Source organism: Micromys minutus (assembly GCF_963924665.1).
Source record: "Micromys minutus genome assembly, chromosome: 32".
Classification (NCBI taxonomy): domain Eukaryota; kingdom Metazoa; phylum Chordata; class Mammalia; order Rodentia; family Muridae; genus Micromys; species Micromys minutus.
In genome coordinates this window covers 2,260,940-2,281,188 of record NC_137967.1, presented here as the reverse complement: position 1 = coordinate 2,281,188, position 20,249 = coordinate 2,260,940, and the positions used below count along the sequence as shown (strand labels likewise).

General features: G+C 47.7%; 1 protein-coding gene across 2 annotated transcripts in view; it reads left to right on the top strand.

The window, feature by feature from the left end:
- The window catches only part of NAV2 (neuron navigator 2), a 251,405-nt gene that overhangs the window by 63,280 nt on the left and 167,876 nt on the right, over positions 1-20,249 (top strand). For both annotated transcript variants that reach the window (XM_080908845.1, XM_080908844.1), the window contains exon 7: positions 5,716-5,882. In XM_080908845.1, coding sequence (XP_080764971.1) covers positions 5,716-5,882 — 167 coding nt within the window. The remainder of the gene's footprint in view (positions 1-5,715; positions 5,883-20,249) is intronic.

Below are 20,249 nucleotides of genomic sequence, written 5' to 3'. Positions count from 1 at the left end.
AACCCTTGGACCATGCCTCTGTTTCTTTCTTCTGCACTCTGTTGTTGTGTAGTTGTCGGACCTGTTGCCTCAGCCTAGTCCTTCACACTGCCCCTCAGCCCCCTCGAGAAGCAGCTGCAGTATGAGTGGATCCTCAGCTCCAGCAGGCTGAACATCATGCCAGCTCTGTGCATGTCAAAGGAATGGTCCAGCCTGGAGGAACCTGCGTCTGTTCTCAGGACACCCAATGCTTTGTCCCAAAAGAGAAGATGGATGGGAGCTGTCTGACCAGAACCACAGGCCTGCCCTTCGTTGGCACAGATGCTGTATAGAGGCAGGGGCGAGAGAAACTGAAGACAAGGGTGCAGCTACCCCACCCTAAGGCTATGCCAGGAACAGACTTCTCAGCTCCACCATCCGTTAAGGCCTGGCTTCCTTCAGAGTCGCCGCGTCCCCTCATCAATAGTGCATTTTAAGTGCATCTTGTTTCTGTTGAGGCCAACGAAGGGATGGACTCATACTCCTGGGCTCCCCTCTTCCCAGATCTTACCCCTGAGCATTGCCCTGATAAGGGCTGGGGCTGATTAAGTACCCTCAAGTACACCAGTAAACTGTGCTTGGCAGAGGAATTACCCCAACCCTCTACCCTCTGGCTGAGCAGGCCACCTGCTCCCCCAGAACTTGAGAAACAAGTCTCTCATGGAAGTATAAATGCTGATCAGATTCCTGCCGGGGCCAAGCACCTTAGAGGGTACCAGAGATGCTGATCAGATTCCTGCCAGGGCCAAGCACCTTAGTGGGTACCAGAGATGCTGATCAGATTCCTGCCAGGGCCAAGCACCTTAGTGGGTACCAGAGATGCTGATCAGATTCCTGCCGGGGCCAAGCACCTTAGAGGGTACCAGAGATGTTCAGAATAAGCCTCACCCTTGAAAGTGGCCCTCAGGCATTTCCACAGTCTACCATGTTGTCTCTCTCTGGCATCTCTTGGTAGAGTCATAGGCATGCACCAGTGTTCTGCCCACAGGAGGTGGGAAAGCATGGTGACACACTGGTATAGCTGGCACTTAACATTGCCTGAGTAAGATTTCATCTCTAGGAACATATGTGTGTGTGTGTGTCTACCTTGCTTTACGCACGGCATTCCTAGGATATTTGTAGAAGGCTTTTCCAGTTCTAGAATATCACGGGTGCACAGTAAATTGCAGATATACGTGAGCAATGTTAATTTCCTGGGTTGAGCTAGGTCAGGTATGGCAGCCAGGCTGAATGGATCTTGTATGGCCGTCTTAGCCATCTTGGGAAGTGGAATCAAATTAGTGGGATAATCAGGCCTCTGCCTGGCTGCTGAAAAGCAGATGCCGTGGAAATGAGAGATTTAGCATTTAATCATCTTGTCTGGCAAGGAAGCATCTCCAATCCTGGGCCCCCCCATCCTCAGCATGTGCACACAAGCTGCCATGCCTGGGAGGGGTGCCCCCTCTACTCCCAGCCTTTGAAGTGGTTTAAGAGAGAAGAACGGCGCTCTTACCATCAGCACGTACGGCGTGTGGAGTGGAGGCACGGGGGGCTTGGCTGTAGGTTCCATGCCAGTAATGAGTTCAGTCCCCAGCTTGGTGTTCCACATACTATGGAGAATTGGACCATGGCTCTCAAAGAAGCAAGAATTGTCCCCCACCTTTCCACAGTTCTTCCCTACTGTTTAATATTTTAAAGTGTCATACGCGTCTGGGAACATCCATCTGTGCCATCCTTCTGTCAATTGGAAGCTGGATATGGAATGACCATCTGAAGCAAGGACTTGCAGAGCCGCCGGGACCTCTTGGTACCATGAACGGCAGAGGGCCAATCTGCCCGCCTGCCTCCGCTGACTTGCTTCAGTGAGGCTGTGCGCTGAGCAGCATCTGCCTTGCCACCTGCAGCTGTTCCTGTGGGTCAGACCTGGCTCTTCAACAAGGCAGGGCTCCGATGTGACTGACAGCAGATGCTTCCAGGCTGGGGTTGACCCGAGTTCCCATCAATAGTAATGAACTGCAGAACGTCTAGCCAGAGGCTGCAAGCCACTGTGTGAGGCCATGGGTCTGTCACTGGTAAAGAAGACATACTCTTTATTTTTAGCTCCAACTCTGCCCTCAGCCTCCTTAATTAACCCTTCAGTCCTGAGAGATAGGACAATGTCCACACTTTCTAGTGTGACCGCAAGGTCTTTCCTCCTCTGGTCCTGTTCACTTCCCCTGGAAGAGCCATTCCACTCTGTCCCTCAAGAGCCATCACACTCCAACTCTCTTCTCTGCATTATTTATATAGAGTCTTGCTTTGTAGCCCAGGGTGGCATTGAATCAGGGCAGTGTACCTCCCTCGGCCTCATCCGTGCAGGGCTATCGGTGTGAGCCACTATAGCCAGCTATTCTTTGGTGGGAGCCTTCATTGCATGCAAGACGGGTGTGTTCTACCATTGAGCGAGATCCTTAGACCTCTTTTTAGATCTCTCTTTTTAGATCTGGGCCAAAAAGGCCTTGAACCTTCCTGTCGGCCTCCTGATTATCTAGAGTTACAGGGATGAGCCACACCTGGCTTCACCTCTACTTTCTGCAAGCTCTCAGCCATGCGTAGCGTGCTGTGCCTTCTGAGCCTCCACTCACAGTCCCGTCTTCCACACGCTACATCTCGGTGTTGCTCCAGGGTTTCTTTAGGTCCTCTCCAACCTTGAAACTCATCATTTCCTTCCTGTGAATTGGCTCTTTGCATCCACATACATGTCACCTAGATGCCAGCTGGGGTCAGCTGACTCCTTTGGATCCAGGGAGGACTGTAAGGACTGGTGCCGCCCTCCGGTGGTCACACAGCTGCACTTGAAATCTCACACTGAAACTTATCCCGAAGTACTTCCATTGCAGGTTGACACACTGTCCCAAGGGTGCCTTGGTTTCCTCATGATTGAGTTCTTTTTTACCTAACACACATTTCTTCATGGTCTTTGTATATGACATGGTGTTTGACTTAGGGTTACTATTGTCGTGGGTCAAACACCATAACCAAAAGCAAGTTAGGGAGAGAAGGGTTTATTTGGTTTATACTTGTACATCATTGAAGGAAGTCAGGACATGAACTTGAACAGGACTGGGACCCGGAAGCAGGAGCTGATTCAAAGACAGTAGAAGGATGCTGCTGACTGTCTTGTTCATCCTGGCTTGCTCAGCCTGCTCACCGCAGCCCACAATGGGCTGGACCCTCCCCGACCAATCACTAATTAAGAAAATGCCCTACAGATTTGCCTACTTCCCAGTCTTATAGAGTGATTTTATTAGTTGAGGTTCCTGTTTCTCAAATGACTCACACTCGTATCAAGTTGACATAAACTAGCCTGCAAAGGCAGCATTTGCTAAAATTGTCAGATGGATGGACTTCAGAGAAATCATTTAAGCATCTGAGGTCACCACGAGAGACCCAGGACTATTTCACTAATGTGAGGCTCCCAAGAGCAAGTTTTCCATCACAGACAAAATGGTTTCCCTTCTGGAATGTTCTTTAACAAGAAAAAGATCCCTGCTTGACAAGGCGTACCTTGCCTCTTTCAAAGTGTTGATCTGGTACTGACTTTTGTCCTCCTTCCTTCTCAGCACAATCTGTCTGCTTCCTTTATCTCCGTACCACAGTGTGTTCCTTTTATGATGATGTCTAGTTCTTTACAAGTCTGTGCCAAGCAGGAAGGGTGGGAGGGGAACTCAGCATCAGCAAGTAATCACTACCGACCAGGTATCAAGTCCCATGTCAGATGTACAGGCGTCCATTGGGTAGCTGCTTTTCCAGAGTTTTAGGTGAAAACTATGAATGTCAGATGTGAGGCTGGCTTGGAGTCCTGTGGGTGAGAAAGCCTGCTTTCTGTCCATTACACCACACTGCTTCCCCCAGAAGATCAAACCTATCCTGTGCTTAAATGGCTTGCCTCTGTGCTGTTCTAAAAATCTCCTGTGGCCCAGCCTTGAGTGGGCACAGTGGAGCGTCTCTAGCAACTCTGGAAGGATTTTTATCTTGTCCACCTTGCTACTTTATGCTCTTTTCAACCCCCTATTGAAGCCTGCACCATGGAATAGCTCTGCCATGACATTATCCTGGAACAAGTCCCTAACCTCTAGCCAGTCCTATATAGAGGAATAAAGAGTTCTGCAGACCATGGCTGCTTAAATAGGTCGGACCCAACAGCCGCTGTGTGTGCCTGTCCTACCAAGAAATGTGAAGCCATGTCACCTAGCCTAGAAGATTTACAAAACACTGCGTCAGAAGCAGATCCAAGTGACACTAAGGTCCCATTCCTGGATCTCCTTGACCAGCTGCTCTGACACGTTCAGCCCCCTCACCCCAGACACCGGAATCACTGAGGATTTGTGCCAGTTTTCTCCTCGTGGGTTGCACATTGGCAGTGTGTGGATGCTTCTTCCATGGCAGGAAGCAATGTTTGAGCTTCACCGTGGCTGGTGAAGGAAGCGGCAACCCCCGGCCCCCACCTCTCCCAGCTCCTAGTCGGGACCCAGCCAGCTTTTTAACCAGATCGCTTTTACAGTCCTTTGACACCAGCTCATGTCCTCTGTGTGCTCCACAATCATCTTTCTTGCTGAGCCAACAAGAAAAAGTTTAAAGCGTTTGCTGCTCGCATCTAAAATGCTTCCAGACTCCGGGCTTCTTTGGTGCTCGCCGAATCACATGGAAAGAGAAGGCTGAAAGCTTTATGAGTTGAAAACTCGGGCTTATCGTTGGGTCTGATGCTGGTCAGCTGAGGCTCCGGTTGCTTTTAAACACGGCTCGGTGGGTTTTAACAGAAAGATACTACTAAATATGTCATCATGCATTCATCCTTCAGCTTTAATGATTGGAAACAGCCTGCTTACTAAGTCCCTGGACCAAAATTCTGATTTGAGAAGTCTTTCCCCTTACGCCTCTAGGGAGTACTCCTTGACATCCTTAGACATACTACAAAGAAATCTGGCAGCTTTACTTTCAGAACCACCCAAAACGAGGTTTTATTTAAAGGGAAAATGTGTATTTGTCTTTAGACTAACTGAAGCCTGCTGTTTATACAGATAGAATTATGACTTTACATGTTGACTGTAGAGAGAAGCCAAGCCTCGGCCTCAAAGGGATGCCACAGAGACAGGTTGTCAGGTGTTGAAGGAAAGTGTAAAGCCAGACAAACAAAAGTGTCAGCCAGACCTCAGGGTTGCGCTACAGATGTGTTGGGTTTGAGCGGTCACAATTTACTTTCTTACCTCTATAAACCAAATCCTGCTCTTAATGCCTACACCCCTGGCTTATGGCAAACACTGTTACCAACACAGTGAACATGGGGAGAATAATTCAGGGTTAAGTCATGTTCCATGCTGGATAGAGCCAGGGATGTTGTGTTTTGCTCATATTGGAAAGTAAGAACACCTATCCCAAAGGATAAAGAAGATGGGTCTTAATATTTCTCATCAGCAAATTCCTTCAAATTTCCTCTTCACACAAAGGAATCATGGTCTCAGTTTGCCCTTGGGCTTTCCTGGGGTCATTATGAGCCTAAGTGTTTGCTGTATTGCACCAAATCGTTTGACGAGCCTCCTCTACAGACCCGGTGTCTGAATTTGTTTGGTTTCTTGTTGTTGTCGGTGCTGTTGGTGATGGTGATCTCCTGCATGGTTGGAGTTCTTTCTAGGACTTTCCTGAGACTGACTGCATTACTTTTTGGCTCTTGCATTTTAGACTCCCAGGTCCTACTGCAAGAGTGGCCACTGCAGGCATCGAGGCCAAAACACGTGGAGGGTCGACTGCTGCCAACAACCGCCGGAGCCAGAGCTTTAACAACTATGACAAGTCCAAACCTGTCACTTCTCCACCCCAACCCGCACCACCAAGTAACCATGAGAAAGGTGAGTCATTTTCTTCAGAGTTTCCTGTCAGTTTGTCTCTTAGCAGACCTGTCTGGTTCCTCTGGGTGAGTTGGGGCGGGGTCAAGATTGAGTTTGCCAACAGGATGAAGAACTGTGGTTCAAACATACACATGCTTAGCAAGAAGGTTGCTACCAATGACATTAACATAGTGGGGAAAGCACTGTTACATTCACAGCCTGCCAGCCAACCAGCCAGAATAAGTTACTTGTTTGCCCATGGCCCATAAAACACTTGGCTACAGATTAGAAACGAGATGCCATTTGAAATCTGAGAATAAATCTTCATGGATGCCATGCAGTAGAAATGCAAGTTCCTTGGGGCATGCTCCGGGAGTCATCAGAAATGATGTGCAGGAGCATTGGGAATATGGACAATTTTCACCTTTGAGAAGTCGGGGACGGGTCAGCCAAAGTGAAGCATTTGGCTTCCATGGCTTCTGATGATGCAATGATGTCTGACCGTCTGCGCCACTGAGCCTTTAGGATAGAGAGAAAGCAAGGTGAGTAGCTTGTGGAAGACCACAGAAGGTAGTGAAGTGACCCTTTGCTTGGACAGGCCGATGAGACATTCAAGAAACTAAGGCAGGTTGGATAAGTCTTCAGTGGAAGACAAGCCCTTCCTGCCTTCCCGCCATTCAGAGAAAGTAGAAACTGAAGCCAGCTCTCTCCGAAGCATTTCCGTGGCAGTGTGCAAGTGTCCTGGAGCTTACCATGGGTCATGCCACATCATCCCCTTGAGACAGAGCATGCTGCCCCTCGGTCCATGCAGTGGCTCAGGAGCCTGGGCAGCCCTCAGTCCCATCCTATCTACTCCCCAAACCAGGAACACTTGGGCCACAGAGCCTAATTCTCTTGAGAGTTTACTGATGGTTACCTTCAGGCTAACAGATTTCTCAACCAGGATCTTGAAACCAGTACTAAAGTCTAATCTAGGATATAGGGATCAGCCACGTCGGGTTTTGTTGTTGTTGTTGTTTTGTTTTGTTTTTGTTTGGTTTTGTATTGTTTTTGGTCTGTTAGTTTCACTTCTGAGGTGTTGGGGATCAAATCCAGAGCTTCATCATGCTAGACAAACATACCACTGAGTCACACCCCACATTTCTTCTTTACTTCCCCATGCCTAAGTGGCATTCTTTATAAAATTGTGCTTGGAGGAGTTGGACAGACAAATGCTGTTTCTGCAGAGGACCCAAGTTCCAATCCCGAGACCAGTGCTGGGCGGCACACAATCACCTGTAACTCCTTGGCATCTGATTCTGGCCTCAGGACATGTGTACACACATGTGCACACCCACATACAGAATATAATGCACATAAAACACATAAATAAAACAACTAAATAATCCATATAAGAAAAGCATTGAATGTGTGCTTGGAATATAAAAATCACATCTGTTTGCAAAATGGTACAAGAACACACACATTTTCTTTTAAAGTTCTTTTATATTTCTTAACAAGCACTAGTATAAACCAAACTGTGTGCACTCCTTCCAGAACTTTCACAGTGCAGCCATATAAATGCAACACACTCACATATAGAAATGTCTTGGGCTTTACTTCAAAAAAAGAAGCTATTTTAATTCTGTGTCAGAGCCCCATTCATTCCCCCTTTAAAAGGATGAAATGTAACATGTATCCAAAAAAAGAAAAAAAAAGTTTGATACTTTTGATTCTTGCTACAGTTACAGAGGTGGGGGAGGGGTGGAGTTGTTGGTAGAAGGGTAAGGAGCATGAACGTTGAAACAAGGCAGATTGTTTTAACTTTCTGAAACTAATAAATCTGGTCTACCTTATCGACATCTCTGTGACTATTAATGGCCGAGTGGAGTAAGAACTCCTTTGGGTATGAGACTAAAACCTGCAGCCTCACTTTCTCCTCTACCCGTGAGATCACTGAGGAGTTGTAACACATGAGATGCTCAGCTACTGGGCCTCCTTAAGGTGAAAACTATTCCGCTTCCTGGGGGTCTCCTCCTCCCATCTTTGTCAGCTGCATCACCTCGTTGCTCTGTTCTTCTTGTCTGGAGACTAGCATTATGACATGTCCGTGTTTTACTGGGTCCATTGATTAAAAGTGTCTGTGAGCATGTCACTTAGTGGTTGGTGACAGACAGAGTCGGTGATTAGAAGACAGACTGTCAAATAGTCACCTACATTGGGCTGTGCACCAGGATTCTGACATGACATCATGCGTCTAGTGGATGGAAGGAATCCAGTACTCGTGAGTCCTGGAGAGGAGAAATGTGGCGGTACCTCTTTCTTTCATTTGCTTGTGACCCTGAGTGGAGCCTCGGATGGGACTGGCTAGCATCAGGCTGGTTGTGGAAACTAAAGGGCTAAGATGCTGCTTTGCAGAGGCACACAGGAAGGAGTTCCCATGTGTGCCACAGCAGAGGAGCTTGAGTCCTGAGCACAAAGTAGTAATAACCAGTTCTGCTTTGGGGAGGAGTCTGAAGTGATTCCAACTGCATTGCTTTCCTTGGTGCTAGAACAGTAGCTCAGGAAGGAGTGATATTTTTTTCCTAGTGGCTGTCTGGGTGTTGATCTGCTGGGTTCACACTTTTGCAGGTAGTGGACCTGTCCAAGGTTGCCATAGTGATGATGGGTAAGCCTTATTGGTCATTCCGGAGCTGTGACCCTTGACAGAAAGAGCAGAGGACAGCTGTGATTTCTGGGAAGCAACTGCAAAAAAAATCGCTGTGATCTCTGAGCTGCAGTCCATCATGGGGGGTGGGTTGTCTTAGAAAACCAGCATCGGGTATGCACCAGGGACCACTGTTGCATTTGAAGTGTGTTCCAGATGGTTGTTGGGAGGTAGAGCTCTGTGTGCATATGGACCAGGCTAAGTTATCGTGCTGGAGTCAACTACCACACTCAAAGTCCTCATAGGGCCCTGAAAGAGGAAAAGACCTGGCCAATTGCAAAGCGACATTCAATCCCTGGGCTGGACTATATAATGTCTGTGGGAGACTTTGGCCTTCAGTTAAAGACAAGGCAAATACTCCTAATGATTAAACTTGAATTCTAGCTTTGCCACTTTGCAGAAGTGGGACTCTGGTTATATGCTGTCACCAGGGTATCTGCTCCAGACAATCTTTAAAGACCATCTCAAGCCACACTGGTGCTGCTGTTCTCAGGACGATGCAGACAGCCACTGAAGGTCCTGGCAAACCACCCCTCCCCAGCTGCTTCTTTATAGGCTTGTCACTCACTCCCAGATAGGGTCTACGCTGGTGTAGTCCGTTCGAAGTGTCCACATAATCCCAACAAGAAGAGAGGTCACATGGGTGGCTGTCACAGTGATTGAGGTGCCAATAATCTAAGATAGCCTTGGTAAATTCCAAACTTTCAAATGAAAGGATCTCTCTTTCTCTCAGCCTGTCTCTGTCTGTCTCTCTCTCTTCTGCATGTATGTGTGTGCAGGTGCACACGTTTCATAACGTGCATCTGGAGTTGAAGGGACCACCTCAGGTGTGGGTCCTTCACCTCCCTCCTTGTTGGAGACAGGGTCTCTTGGTCCTACAGGCTTCCGGGGACTCTACTGTCTCCTTCATCTCACTGTAGGGAATGCTGGGATTACACACCCATGCTGCTGCATCTGGCTCTGCCTGGGTTTGGTGACCTGAGCACAGGGCTTGCTTGCATGGTGAGCACTTTTACACACCAAGCCATCTCCTCAAACCTATTTATTATTATTATTATTAAATTATTCTTTTGGCTTCGGAGCCCAGGGACAGTGTGTGTAGAATGAGAATACCAGAGTGAGGGAGAAAGGGTAAAGAAGAAGCCTGGACGTAGAAACAGAACCTTCCACAGTGTCCCTGGTAGGCAGCTGTGGCCTGTGGGACACATGGAGCCTCCAAGTGCTTAAGTGCAGCTTTTGTCAGTGTGTCTCAACTCACTGTTCTTCAATAGCTCTTTCATTAAGTATAGTAGACACCCTGAGTTGTAACAATATACAATATTTTTCCCATGGACTAAATTATTCAGTTGGCATTTTGAGCATAATTTACTTCCCATGAATCATCCTTGGAAGCAGAGGTTACTCACCACTGATTTCTCTCATACTTTTTGTGCGTGGCCGCTCATTTGAATCTTTGTTCACTAAAGTTTTAGAAGCTGGTGGGGACTGGAGAGATGGCTCAGTGATGAAGAGCACCACTGCCCTTTTAGAGGACCCAAACTCAGTTCCTAGCTCCCACATGAGACAGCTCAAAACTGCCTGTAGCTCCAGCTCCAAGGGATCTGACACCTTCTGGACTTCACATGAATCCACATTCACATGTGTACACGCCAACCCAGACACAGGCATCTATATATACATAAAATAATAAAATAAGCTTTAGAAAAAGATATGCATTGTGATATGCATGTGTGTGTGTGTGTGTGTGTGTGTGTGAGCACACTAATTCCTTTCCAAAAAGTTGTATTTTTATTTTGTGTGTATGGATATTCTGCCTACATGTATTCCTTAAACTATCTATCTATCTATCTATCTATCTATCTATCTATTTATTTATTTATTATAAGTACACTGTAGCTGTCTTCAGACACACCAGAGGAGGGCATCAGATCTCATTACAGATGGTTGTGAGCCACCATGTGGTTGCTGGGACTTAAACTCAGGACCTCTGGAAGAGCAGCCAGTGCTCTGAACCACTGAGCCATCTCTCCAGCCTGCTTGCATGTATTCCTATATATCACATTTGCGCAGTACCCAAGGAAGCTGGAAGAGGGAATTGGATCCCCTAGGTCTGGAACTAAAGATGGTCATGAGCAACTGTGTGGATATTGGGAATAGAACCTCGGTCTTCTATAAGAGCAGTCAGTGCCCTTAAATGCTGAGCTGCCTCTCCAGGCCCAGTGTGCTAGTATTCAACTACCCCGCTGCTCTTTCCTATAATGTGTCTACCTTTTTCTGGTCCCTTCTCCCATATTATCTGTCTCATTACCTTCTCTTCTTCCCCTCCCTCCCTTTCATAGTCTCCTTTCTACTTTTCTGTCTCACACACACACACAGGCCCCTAGATTACTATGAAAGACAGCTTGTTTCTCAAGGTCTGGTCATGGACTATTAGTCTGTTAAGCTTTCAAGATGGCTATGCAAATCTAGATCCTGGACTTTATAAACTTTGCCCTTTTGATTCAGGTTCCTGGGTTTGTATTTGACATTCTTTTCTTTTCTTTTCTTTTAAATTGGATATTTTCTTTACTTACATTTCAAATTTCCTTTCCCAGTTTCCCCATTAGAATCCCCTATCCCATCCCTCCTCCCCCTGCCTCTATGAGAGTGTTCCTCCACCCACCCTCTCCCTCCCATCTCCCCACCCTGGCATTCCCCTGCACTGGGTATTGAGCATTCACAGGGCCAAGGGCCTCTCCTCTCATAGATGCCTGATAAGGCCGTCGACTGCTTCATATGCCGCTGGAGCCATGGGTCCCTCCATGTGTACTCTGTGGTTGGTGGTTCAGTCCCTGAGAACTCTGAGGCGTCTGGTTGTTTGACATTGTTGTTCTTCCTGTGGGGTTGCAAATCCCTTATATTTGATTCTTATAATCCTTGAGGCTGTAAAGGTGGGAAGCCCTTACCCTTCTTACTCCTGTGTTCTTAGGTGCACATCACAAGAAACACCACTTTCTAATTGCTCTGTAACTCCTAGCAAGATTTGATGACTCACTGTTATAGGGGTTACTCTATGTACCGAAACCCATCTCCCCAGTTCCATACCCCAACTCAAGCCTGGCGTGCAGCCAGAGCTCAAAAACGGGGAACCATAGGAAATTTTATATCCCTTTTATCATGACTTTATTTAAATTTCTTCTCAGAGCCAGCGCTTCAGATAATAGCTCACTGACAGCCAACGACTTCAAAGACGACTTTGGTTTTGTGGGTCTGACCTTGCCGGTCTTCAAGTCGTTATTATATTTTATTTTAAAATGTTTTCATTCTTTCTTGTGCTAGCTGAGCTCATAGAAAATAAGGCGTTAGGTTTGATCCCTTACTTGGGCCGGAAGTACACCAGGTGGTGGCGGTATGGGAACAGAGGCCAGGAGAACCTTCAGGGTGTCAGTTCTTCGTGCTCTTGGCTCTTAATGAGCTTGGGGGTCTCTTTCTGCCCAGGAGAGAAGACATGGGAGAACTATGCAAGCCTCACACTCCAGCTTTTGTCCTTAACATCTAGGATTAAACAAAAGCCAAACATCAAGAGGGACAAAATCATGACTGGTGTGTTTTCTCTGGCTATCTTTGGGGGGCATTTTCCTTATCTCCTACAGAATTCGGGAAAGCCTTGGGGAGAGGGAGGCAGGAAAACCCTTGGGTGTGTGAAGCTGTGAATGGCAGTACCTGGGCTAACCCGTCCCATGCAGACAAGAAGGCTACACGAGAATATGGTCGTGCTTCAAAACCAGCGTGCCAGCTTATGGTTTCGCTGAATGCCATCACTGAAAAATGAACCTGGCTTTGGGAAGCAGGGAGAATAAGTGGGAAAGGGGAAAGGAAACTGTGTCAGATATGAAGACAAAATGCCGATTTGTTTAGTCCTCGTTGAGACTCCGAGATGAGCGCCTGCCTCGAGTCTGGTCCGCAGGTGACTAACCCAGTGCTTCTCCTGGTGCTCTTTGTCAGGCAGAAAGCATCACGCGGCCGTGAGTTCAGTTTCATTTTAAGCTTCACTAGAAGGGGAATTCACTTTTGCATCTGTGTGCTCCCTTCGTCAGGTTTGCCACAGTCTGATCTGCAAAGCTAGGTTCATTCTGTTTAAATATTCTTTAAAAACATTGCTTTCCCTCCTGAGCCGTGTATTTGACAGTATTTGTCTACATTTAAAGATAAATTTATTTCTGAGTAAATGAAATGAGCCCCTCCTTGGACATGTAAGGCCTGTCTTCATGGTTCAAGGTGTGACGGGGAGAGAGGCAGCTGAACTGTGACCCTCCTGGTCAGCCACAGCCTCATGATGGGCTTCTCATGAAAGCACTTGACCCCTTCTCTGCAGAAGCCTTCTGATAGCGTGGAGCTGGTGTGAGAAGGATCCAGCTTCTAGATGCTGTACATGAAGGGGGTCACAGCAAGAATGTTATCGTAAGGTAGTAGCTACAGTGGCCTCAATGGCTGGTAAGCCTGTCTGCAAATGCTGTGCCCGTGCGGGTGGCCATGATGCAGAATAGTCCACGCCGAGGCTCCAGTGCCTACACCTATTTTGTTGTTTAGAGGCTTTTTGAGCTCTGTGGATGATAACACAGGCTCAAGCCTAATTTTTGTAAGGTGAAGCAGGTCCTGAGCCTGTTGCCTGGGCTGTGATAGGAGAGTCATAGCATTTTCCTGGGTTGCAAGGCCCTTGGCCTATAAGTGACTCAGCTTGGGAAAAGCAAGGCTTTGGGGGGTGAGGGGTGGACAAACCCCCCCCCCCCACAACAGTGTTGACTGAGTAGCCCAAGACAGCGAGGCTCTGCTGCCCTCTGCTGTCTGAGTTTTCTGCCTAGCGTTCTTCTTTCTTAATTTAACTTTAAATAAAAACCTTTTCATATGTATAGGGATTTTTGTCTACGCTTTTATCTGTGTACAGCTTGCATCCTGTGGTGCTTACACAGGCCAGAAGGTGGTATCAGATCCCTTGGAACTAAATTACAGATGGTCTCAAGATGCCTTGTGAGTGCTGAGAAGTGGAAACTGGGTCCTCTGGAAGGGCAGCCAGTGCTCTTAGCCATTGAACTAAGGTGTCCTGTTAGAAATGTAAGGATTCTGCGATTGTCTAAATGTCACCATTCAGGCATGGCTTCCCTGCATTTTTCCCCTTCACTTGGGAGAGTGACTGTAGACCCAGAATGTCCTGGTGGCCTAGAGGAAAAGTTCTGTCTGTAGTGACAAAAACTGCCTGAGGGCCTGAGCTAAGCCCCTCCTCCAAGCTGTCACTCACTTTCCCTGAGGTAGGCAGCCTGCTGTCAAGAAGCATTAATCCTAAGGAAAGAGATCTTTGCTGGCACTAGTGGATTTTTACTCGGAGAGTTTTGCTAGATTTTGTTTGTTTTTAGTGGGTGACTAATTTTACTTGAGGCAAAGCAACCCCACTCTTGATCACACAGGCAGTCACCTCACGCTTCATGCCCCCGGGATGTATCCAAGGTCATTTGTGCAAAGTCTCTTCCGTCCTAAGCATCACACTTGTCACTGATATTCAAGAGTGAAGAGAGAAAGAGGTGCCAGGCCCTGCTCTGTGGGAATCAGTCTGACGGGAAAGACAAATACAAAAATCAGGTGAGACCCACAAAGTTCACCCATTTTTTACACAGTGGTTGGGAGCTAAGGATGTTTTAGAACATAGGTGTTGAAAAAAACAAACAAAAACAAATAAAAAACAGTTCCCCTGCTAAAATGAAGATCTGTGCCCTAGACCAGCGTTTTCTTCTCTCTCTACTCATAAGAAATAAAGGTAAAAAGTGGTGGAGTGCTTCACACACACACACACACACACACACACACACGCATATACACACATATGCTCACATGCACACACACGCACATGTGCACACACACAAGTTAATAAAACAGGAAAACAATAATTGGTTTCACATTAAAAATAAATAAATAAATAAAGGGCTTGTATTTCTGTCTTTTCCCAGATGGATGGATGAATCTTTTGGGAGGGGAGTTCTCTGGCCCCCAGAGGTGTTCAGGCAGGTCAGGTCAGCCCTGTTTTGACCACTGTGTGTTAGGTTTCACAAGACAGTCTTGATAATGTTTGTAAACTTGTGAGTTGATTATCTCAGATAAAGGATGAAGTCTGTGTGATTTTTGCCGGTCCTGGAAGTACTTCTGTCACTTGGATAATGTCACCAGTAAAATCCATAGTTTGTTCCCTTTCCTTAAGCCCCACCTCCTGTAAAATCCATCCATCCCAAAATGTCCTCTATCCTCAATGGGGCTACTTACCCTTTAGAACTTGTTTCTGTTTCAAGGAGGGTAGGGAAGGAAGGAAGGAGGAAAAGAAGGAAGGAAGGAAGGAGGGAGGGAGGGAGGGAAGGAAGGAAGGAAGGAAGGAAGGAGGGAAGGAAGGAAGGAGGGAAGGAAGGAAGGAAGGAAGGAAGGAAGGAGGGAAGGAAGGAAGGAAGGAGGGAAGGAAGGAAGGAGGGAAGGAAGGAAGGAAGGAAGGAGGGAAGGAAGAAGGGAAGGAAGGAGGGAAGGAAGGAAGGAAGGAGGGAAGGAAGAAAGGAAGGAAGGAGGGAAGGAAAGAGGGAAGGAAGGAGGGAAGGAAGGAAGGAAGAAAGGAAGGAAGAAAGGAAGGAGGGAAGGAAGGAAGAAAGAAAGGAAGGAAGGAGGGAAGGAAGGAAGGAAGGAAGGAAGGAAGAAAGGAAGGAAGGAGAGAAGGAAGGAAGGAGGGAGGGAGGAAGGAAGGAGGGAGGAAAGGAAAGAAGGAGGGAAGAAGGAAGGAGGGAAGGAAGGAAGGAAGAAAGGAGGAAGGAGGAAGGAAGAGGGAAGGAAGGAAGGAGGAAAGAAGGAAGGAAGGAAGGAAGGAAGGAAGGAGAGAGGGAAGGAAGAAGGAAGGAAAGAAGGAGGAAGGAAGAGGGAAGGAAGGAAGGAGGAAAGAAGGAATGAAGGAAGGAAGGAGAGAGGGAAGGAAGAAGGAAGGAAGGAGGAAGGAAGGAAGGAAGGGAGGGAGGGAGGAAGGAAGGAAGGAAGGAAGGAAGGAAGGGAGGGAGGGAGGAAGGAAGGAAGGAAGGAAGGAAGGAAGGAAGGAAGGAAAACGTTCTAAAGTGCCCTTGGTTGATGTTTGCAATGTCTGTGTACTTGGGATGACTCCTCTCATAAGTTCAGTAATTCATGAACTGGTTAAATTCCTGCTCTGCAGCCATCATCAATGGCCTCTGAGAGGACCGTTGCCATGGAGAAGAAGTCATGACTGCTTGGTGAGAGGACACGGGTGAAACCTCAGCATGTGGATTTGTTTTTCTGCCTTTCTCTAGGGCCAGATAGCCTAAGTTCTGAGCTCACGGGCCTGTTTCGCATGCCTCCTGTAGGGGGCACCACTCATCAAGCAGAACCCAGCCTGCAGAGAGCCAGCCTTATAGGGAAGAAACCAGTCTCTGCTTCGAGGGTTTCCAAGCGCTGGAGATGCCCCTTCTGTCTGTCAATCATGTGTTAGACAGCTGGGCTTAGACACAGACTTTCTTGCTGGCCAGGATGACTGTGCATCATGTTAAGTTCATCTGGTCTACCATCAAAACAAGGACATATGGGCGGCAGGGGTAGGAGTGGCTTGTTCACACTGAGTGTGTATACTAGGATAAGGGTTCTCACCCATGTCACCCCATTGATCCCGCTGTCAAATCCAAGAGATTCCACCTCGGTTCCTCCAATAGAAGTGTGTTTCCTTCCCCCAGAGCACATTCACAGCCTCAGAAGTTAGAGGGGGCTTGTGGGAGCTGGCTTCCCTCTGGGCTCCTCAGCCTTGAGCTTGGCAGGACACACTTACAACTTCCCCTATCTTCCCAGCCCTGAAAAGTGATACTTTGGAGTAATCACCTTGTGCTATTGCCCACAAGCTTGGGTTGGCCAGATATTTCTACAGAGATGTCCTAGGCATGTGGGATCATTGAGAACAGCTATAGCCAAGCCGACCCAGTGATCCCGGCATGATCTTTCTTTCTGCCAACAGTACCTTTATGACTGTTTTTATGGTGTTCAGATGAGTCCTGGGATAAAGGGTTAAGATATGTAAGGCCCATTGGGACCTAACCACTGAAAGGGACATCACAGCTTGTCCTCTTATGCTGGCCTGCCCACGTTTCTGAGGGTAGCCTCAGAGCCATGCTGAGGAGGGGCATGTGACACAGAGAATAAAGACTGGGAATGACCTTCCTAACCCAGCACAACAAACAAGTCAGACACAAGTCAGCAAGCACTGGTTTCACCATCAAGATGATAATAAGAGTACGTTGGACTCTTAATGCAGGATTCCCCACAGCTCTGGGAGACATGCAGGACTGAGAGGTCAGAGCATCCTCAGTTACAACAGGCCCTAGGCTGCTGCATGGCAGAAGCAGCAGCAGTGAGAAGACACGACGGTCTGTGCTGGAAGTGGCAGTCTGCTTACACCTGTCTTGCTCCCATGATCCTTGGCCTCCATCTTCCCCACGTCCCTGCTTTCTCCTGCACAGCAACTGACAGGTGATCCTCAAATTTCCATCTTGGCTTCAGGGCCTCCCTAGGGATTGGTCCCAGCATCTCTACATAAAAGCCATGTGACTTTGGGTCATTCAACACTCTGAACTTCAAGTACCTTTTCCTTGCAGTGAACAAGAGAAGAGAACCAGGCCTGTACGTCTATTTGCTCAAGTCCGTGAAACCAAGTGCACGGGAATCAAAGGGATGCAGGGGGCAGAGAAACCACAGCAGCTAAGCTGAGAATCCCAACGCTCATCCCCTGCCTCTGGCCCCAAATCTGAAGCTTCCACAGACTTCCTGGCTCTGCCTCAGCAATCCTGAGTGAACCCAGAGTAAAGGATATTTTTAAAGCCAGGGGTGTAGAGGCTGGAGAGATGGCTTAGCAGTTATGAGCTGATGCTGCTCTATCAGGAGACCAAAGTTCAAATCTCAGCACCCATATCAGGTGGCTCCTAACGTCCTGAAACTCTGTCTCCCAGGGGGTGGGTGCTCCAGGCACATACCTATATGCCAATATATAATTTAGAAAAAAAAAAAAACCTTTAAAAACAAAATAAGGCTTTAGAACCAGAATGACCTGTCCTCAGAGGACAGTCCTAGCAAATGAACACTTTCCACCACTTGATAAATATCAGTGTGGTTAGCTTTTGCTGGTGGAATCTTAGAAATGCAACTTATTAATTATTGAAATCTCCCAGTAACTAGCAGCTTGCCGTGAAGGGGGAATTTGAGATGAAAATATTGACTGATGAAAGCAAGCAAGAGTGTCACATGTTTGGTTCTCTCTCTGTCTCTGTGTGTGTGTGTGTGTGTGTGTGTGTGTGTGTGTCTGTGTGTGGATGGGTGTGTGGGTGAGTGTGTGTGAGTGTGTGTGTGTGTGTGTGTGGGTGGGTGAGTGGGTGTGTGAATGTGTGGGGGGGGTGCGTGTGTGTGTGTGAGTGTGTGTGAGTGTGTGGGTGTGTGTGTGGATGGGTGTGTGGGTGAGTGTGTGTATGTGTGGGTGGGTGGGTGAGTGTATTTGAGTGGGGGGGTGCGTGTGTGGGTGGGTGGGTGTGTGAGTGTGTGGGGGGGTAGGTAAGTGTGTGTTAGAGTGTGTGTGTGTATGTGTGGGTGGGTGGGTGAGTGTGTGTGAGTGTGTGGAGGGGTGCATGTGTGAGTGCGTGTGAGTGTGTGGGGGGGGTAGGTGTTTAAGTGTGTGTGAGTGTGTGTGATAGCTAAAGCAGATATGTAAAGAAGATGCTTTCTGTGGAGTTTTAAGGAAGAGGAACTTCACTAAGAAAGGTTGCATGTGATAATTGTGTTCAATGCTTTAGAACAAAGGAGCCTTTGATTAACAGACAATCTTTCTTCAGGTGTAATTTTATTTTATTTTCTGATTTTTCCCCATCACTCCCAAATGTTCGTCCTCTGGTTATTCCTAACACATCCAGATCCACAATTTGGAAAGCCCTTCTATGTTGTTCCTGAGAGTTGGTAACCCAATTGGGGTAGATTAAAGACACCAGAGATAAACTGATTGGTCTGTGGGAGGGGGTGGGTGCAACCTTAACCCCAGGGCTCTGCTGAGAGGTTCTGGCCTTGGGGTGCTGATCAGCAATAGAAATGGCCACTGCTTGCTGCACACAGATCAGAACTGTTCAGTCTCATTAGAGAGGCCCTCGGGTCACCTTCTGGCATAAAACCCTCCAAAAACCATCAAACAGCCAAGGTGCAGGCCAGCTTCCTTGAAGTCTCTCCAGACACTTTGGCACACTTGCCTTTTGGAATGGCTTAGCTAAGCAAAGAGCTTTGGGGGCCTGTGGCGGGGGGGGGGGGGCACGGAAACTCACGGCTCACCCCTTGCTCCTTGTCTTGAAACCTGCCTTGTGCGCATTCCCGTCTGTCTGTGCTTCTGCTCTCTGGTACCAGGAGGAGCAGGGTTACCCTGGAAAGCAGTGTTTTCGGACAGCCAGTGTCTGGAATCTGCAGAGGCTCCTGTGCCCTCTGCGAGCCCTGCCAAGCAGAGCCTTTGGCAGAGGTGCACATGAGGTCTGATATACTTGGCACCAGCTGTCCCCAAAATAGGGTAAGTGTTACGAGAAACTGATTGCATGGGGTGTGTAAATGTGTGGATGACAGAGAAGGGTGTTGGCTAGGGCTCTGTCTCGCCTTAGGCTATTAAGACAGCTTTTCACCGAACCCAGAGATAGACTGGTAGCCAGCAAATCCTCCGGTCTCTTAGGACTCTGGGTCCCCTGTCCCGGTGCTGGGGTAGCAGGTACAGGTGTACCCATGCCCAACTTTTTACATGAGCTCTAGGGATTTGAACTCGGATCCTCAGACTTGAATAGCAAGCACTCTTTCCCACTGAGCCATTTCTCCAGACACAAGAAGCTGGATTTTAAAAAAAATGCTTTTAATTACATTTGTTTATGTGTGTATTTCAAGGTGTGGTGTGTGAGGGTCAGGGGTGTATGTGCATGCTATAGCTCGCATGTGGAGGTCAGAGGTCAAACTTGCAAGGAGTCAGTCCCTTCCTTCCATCATGTAGATCCCACGAATTGAACTCAAGTCATCAAACGTGGTGGCAACTACTGTATAAATTCTTGATATGCCAATTGTAGTTTCCTTCAGTGACCACGTAGGGCTGGTGACCTCAGGATTGACCTATGCAGCTCCAGCTAATAGTTTGGCAAGCAGTTAGAATGTGTGTCTCTAAGGTCTGTCATTTAAAATGGCTTTTAAATGGCACTAGAGACTTGGCTCAGTAGTTAAGGGCACTGGTTGCTCTTGGAGAGAACCTGAGTTTTGTTCCCGGCACCAACGTGGTGGCTAAAATGGAGTCTCCTAGAGATATGTACGCCTGAGGAACCATTGTTTTAGAAAATATGGAATAGCTTAGAGTAAAGGAAAGCATCCCCTTGGTGCCACTCCCAGGACCAGGTGGAACTCTGAGAAGGTAGCTGACATTCCCTTGAAAGGCTGGCCCAGGCGTGAGCAAGGGCCAAGGCAGGCACAAAGCCTAGCTTTCAGCAGCCAGCAGAGCTGCTCTCTCTGTCCTCAGGCAGCAGACTGAGTTTCTGGGGTCATCGGAAGGTTCCTGGCTGTTGAACAGCACATGGCTTTCTGTGGTTGGTTTGCGGTCGAGGGTCCTGTGGATTTTCTCTTGGAAAGCACGTTTCCTTAGGAATAGCTTCGAGCTG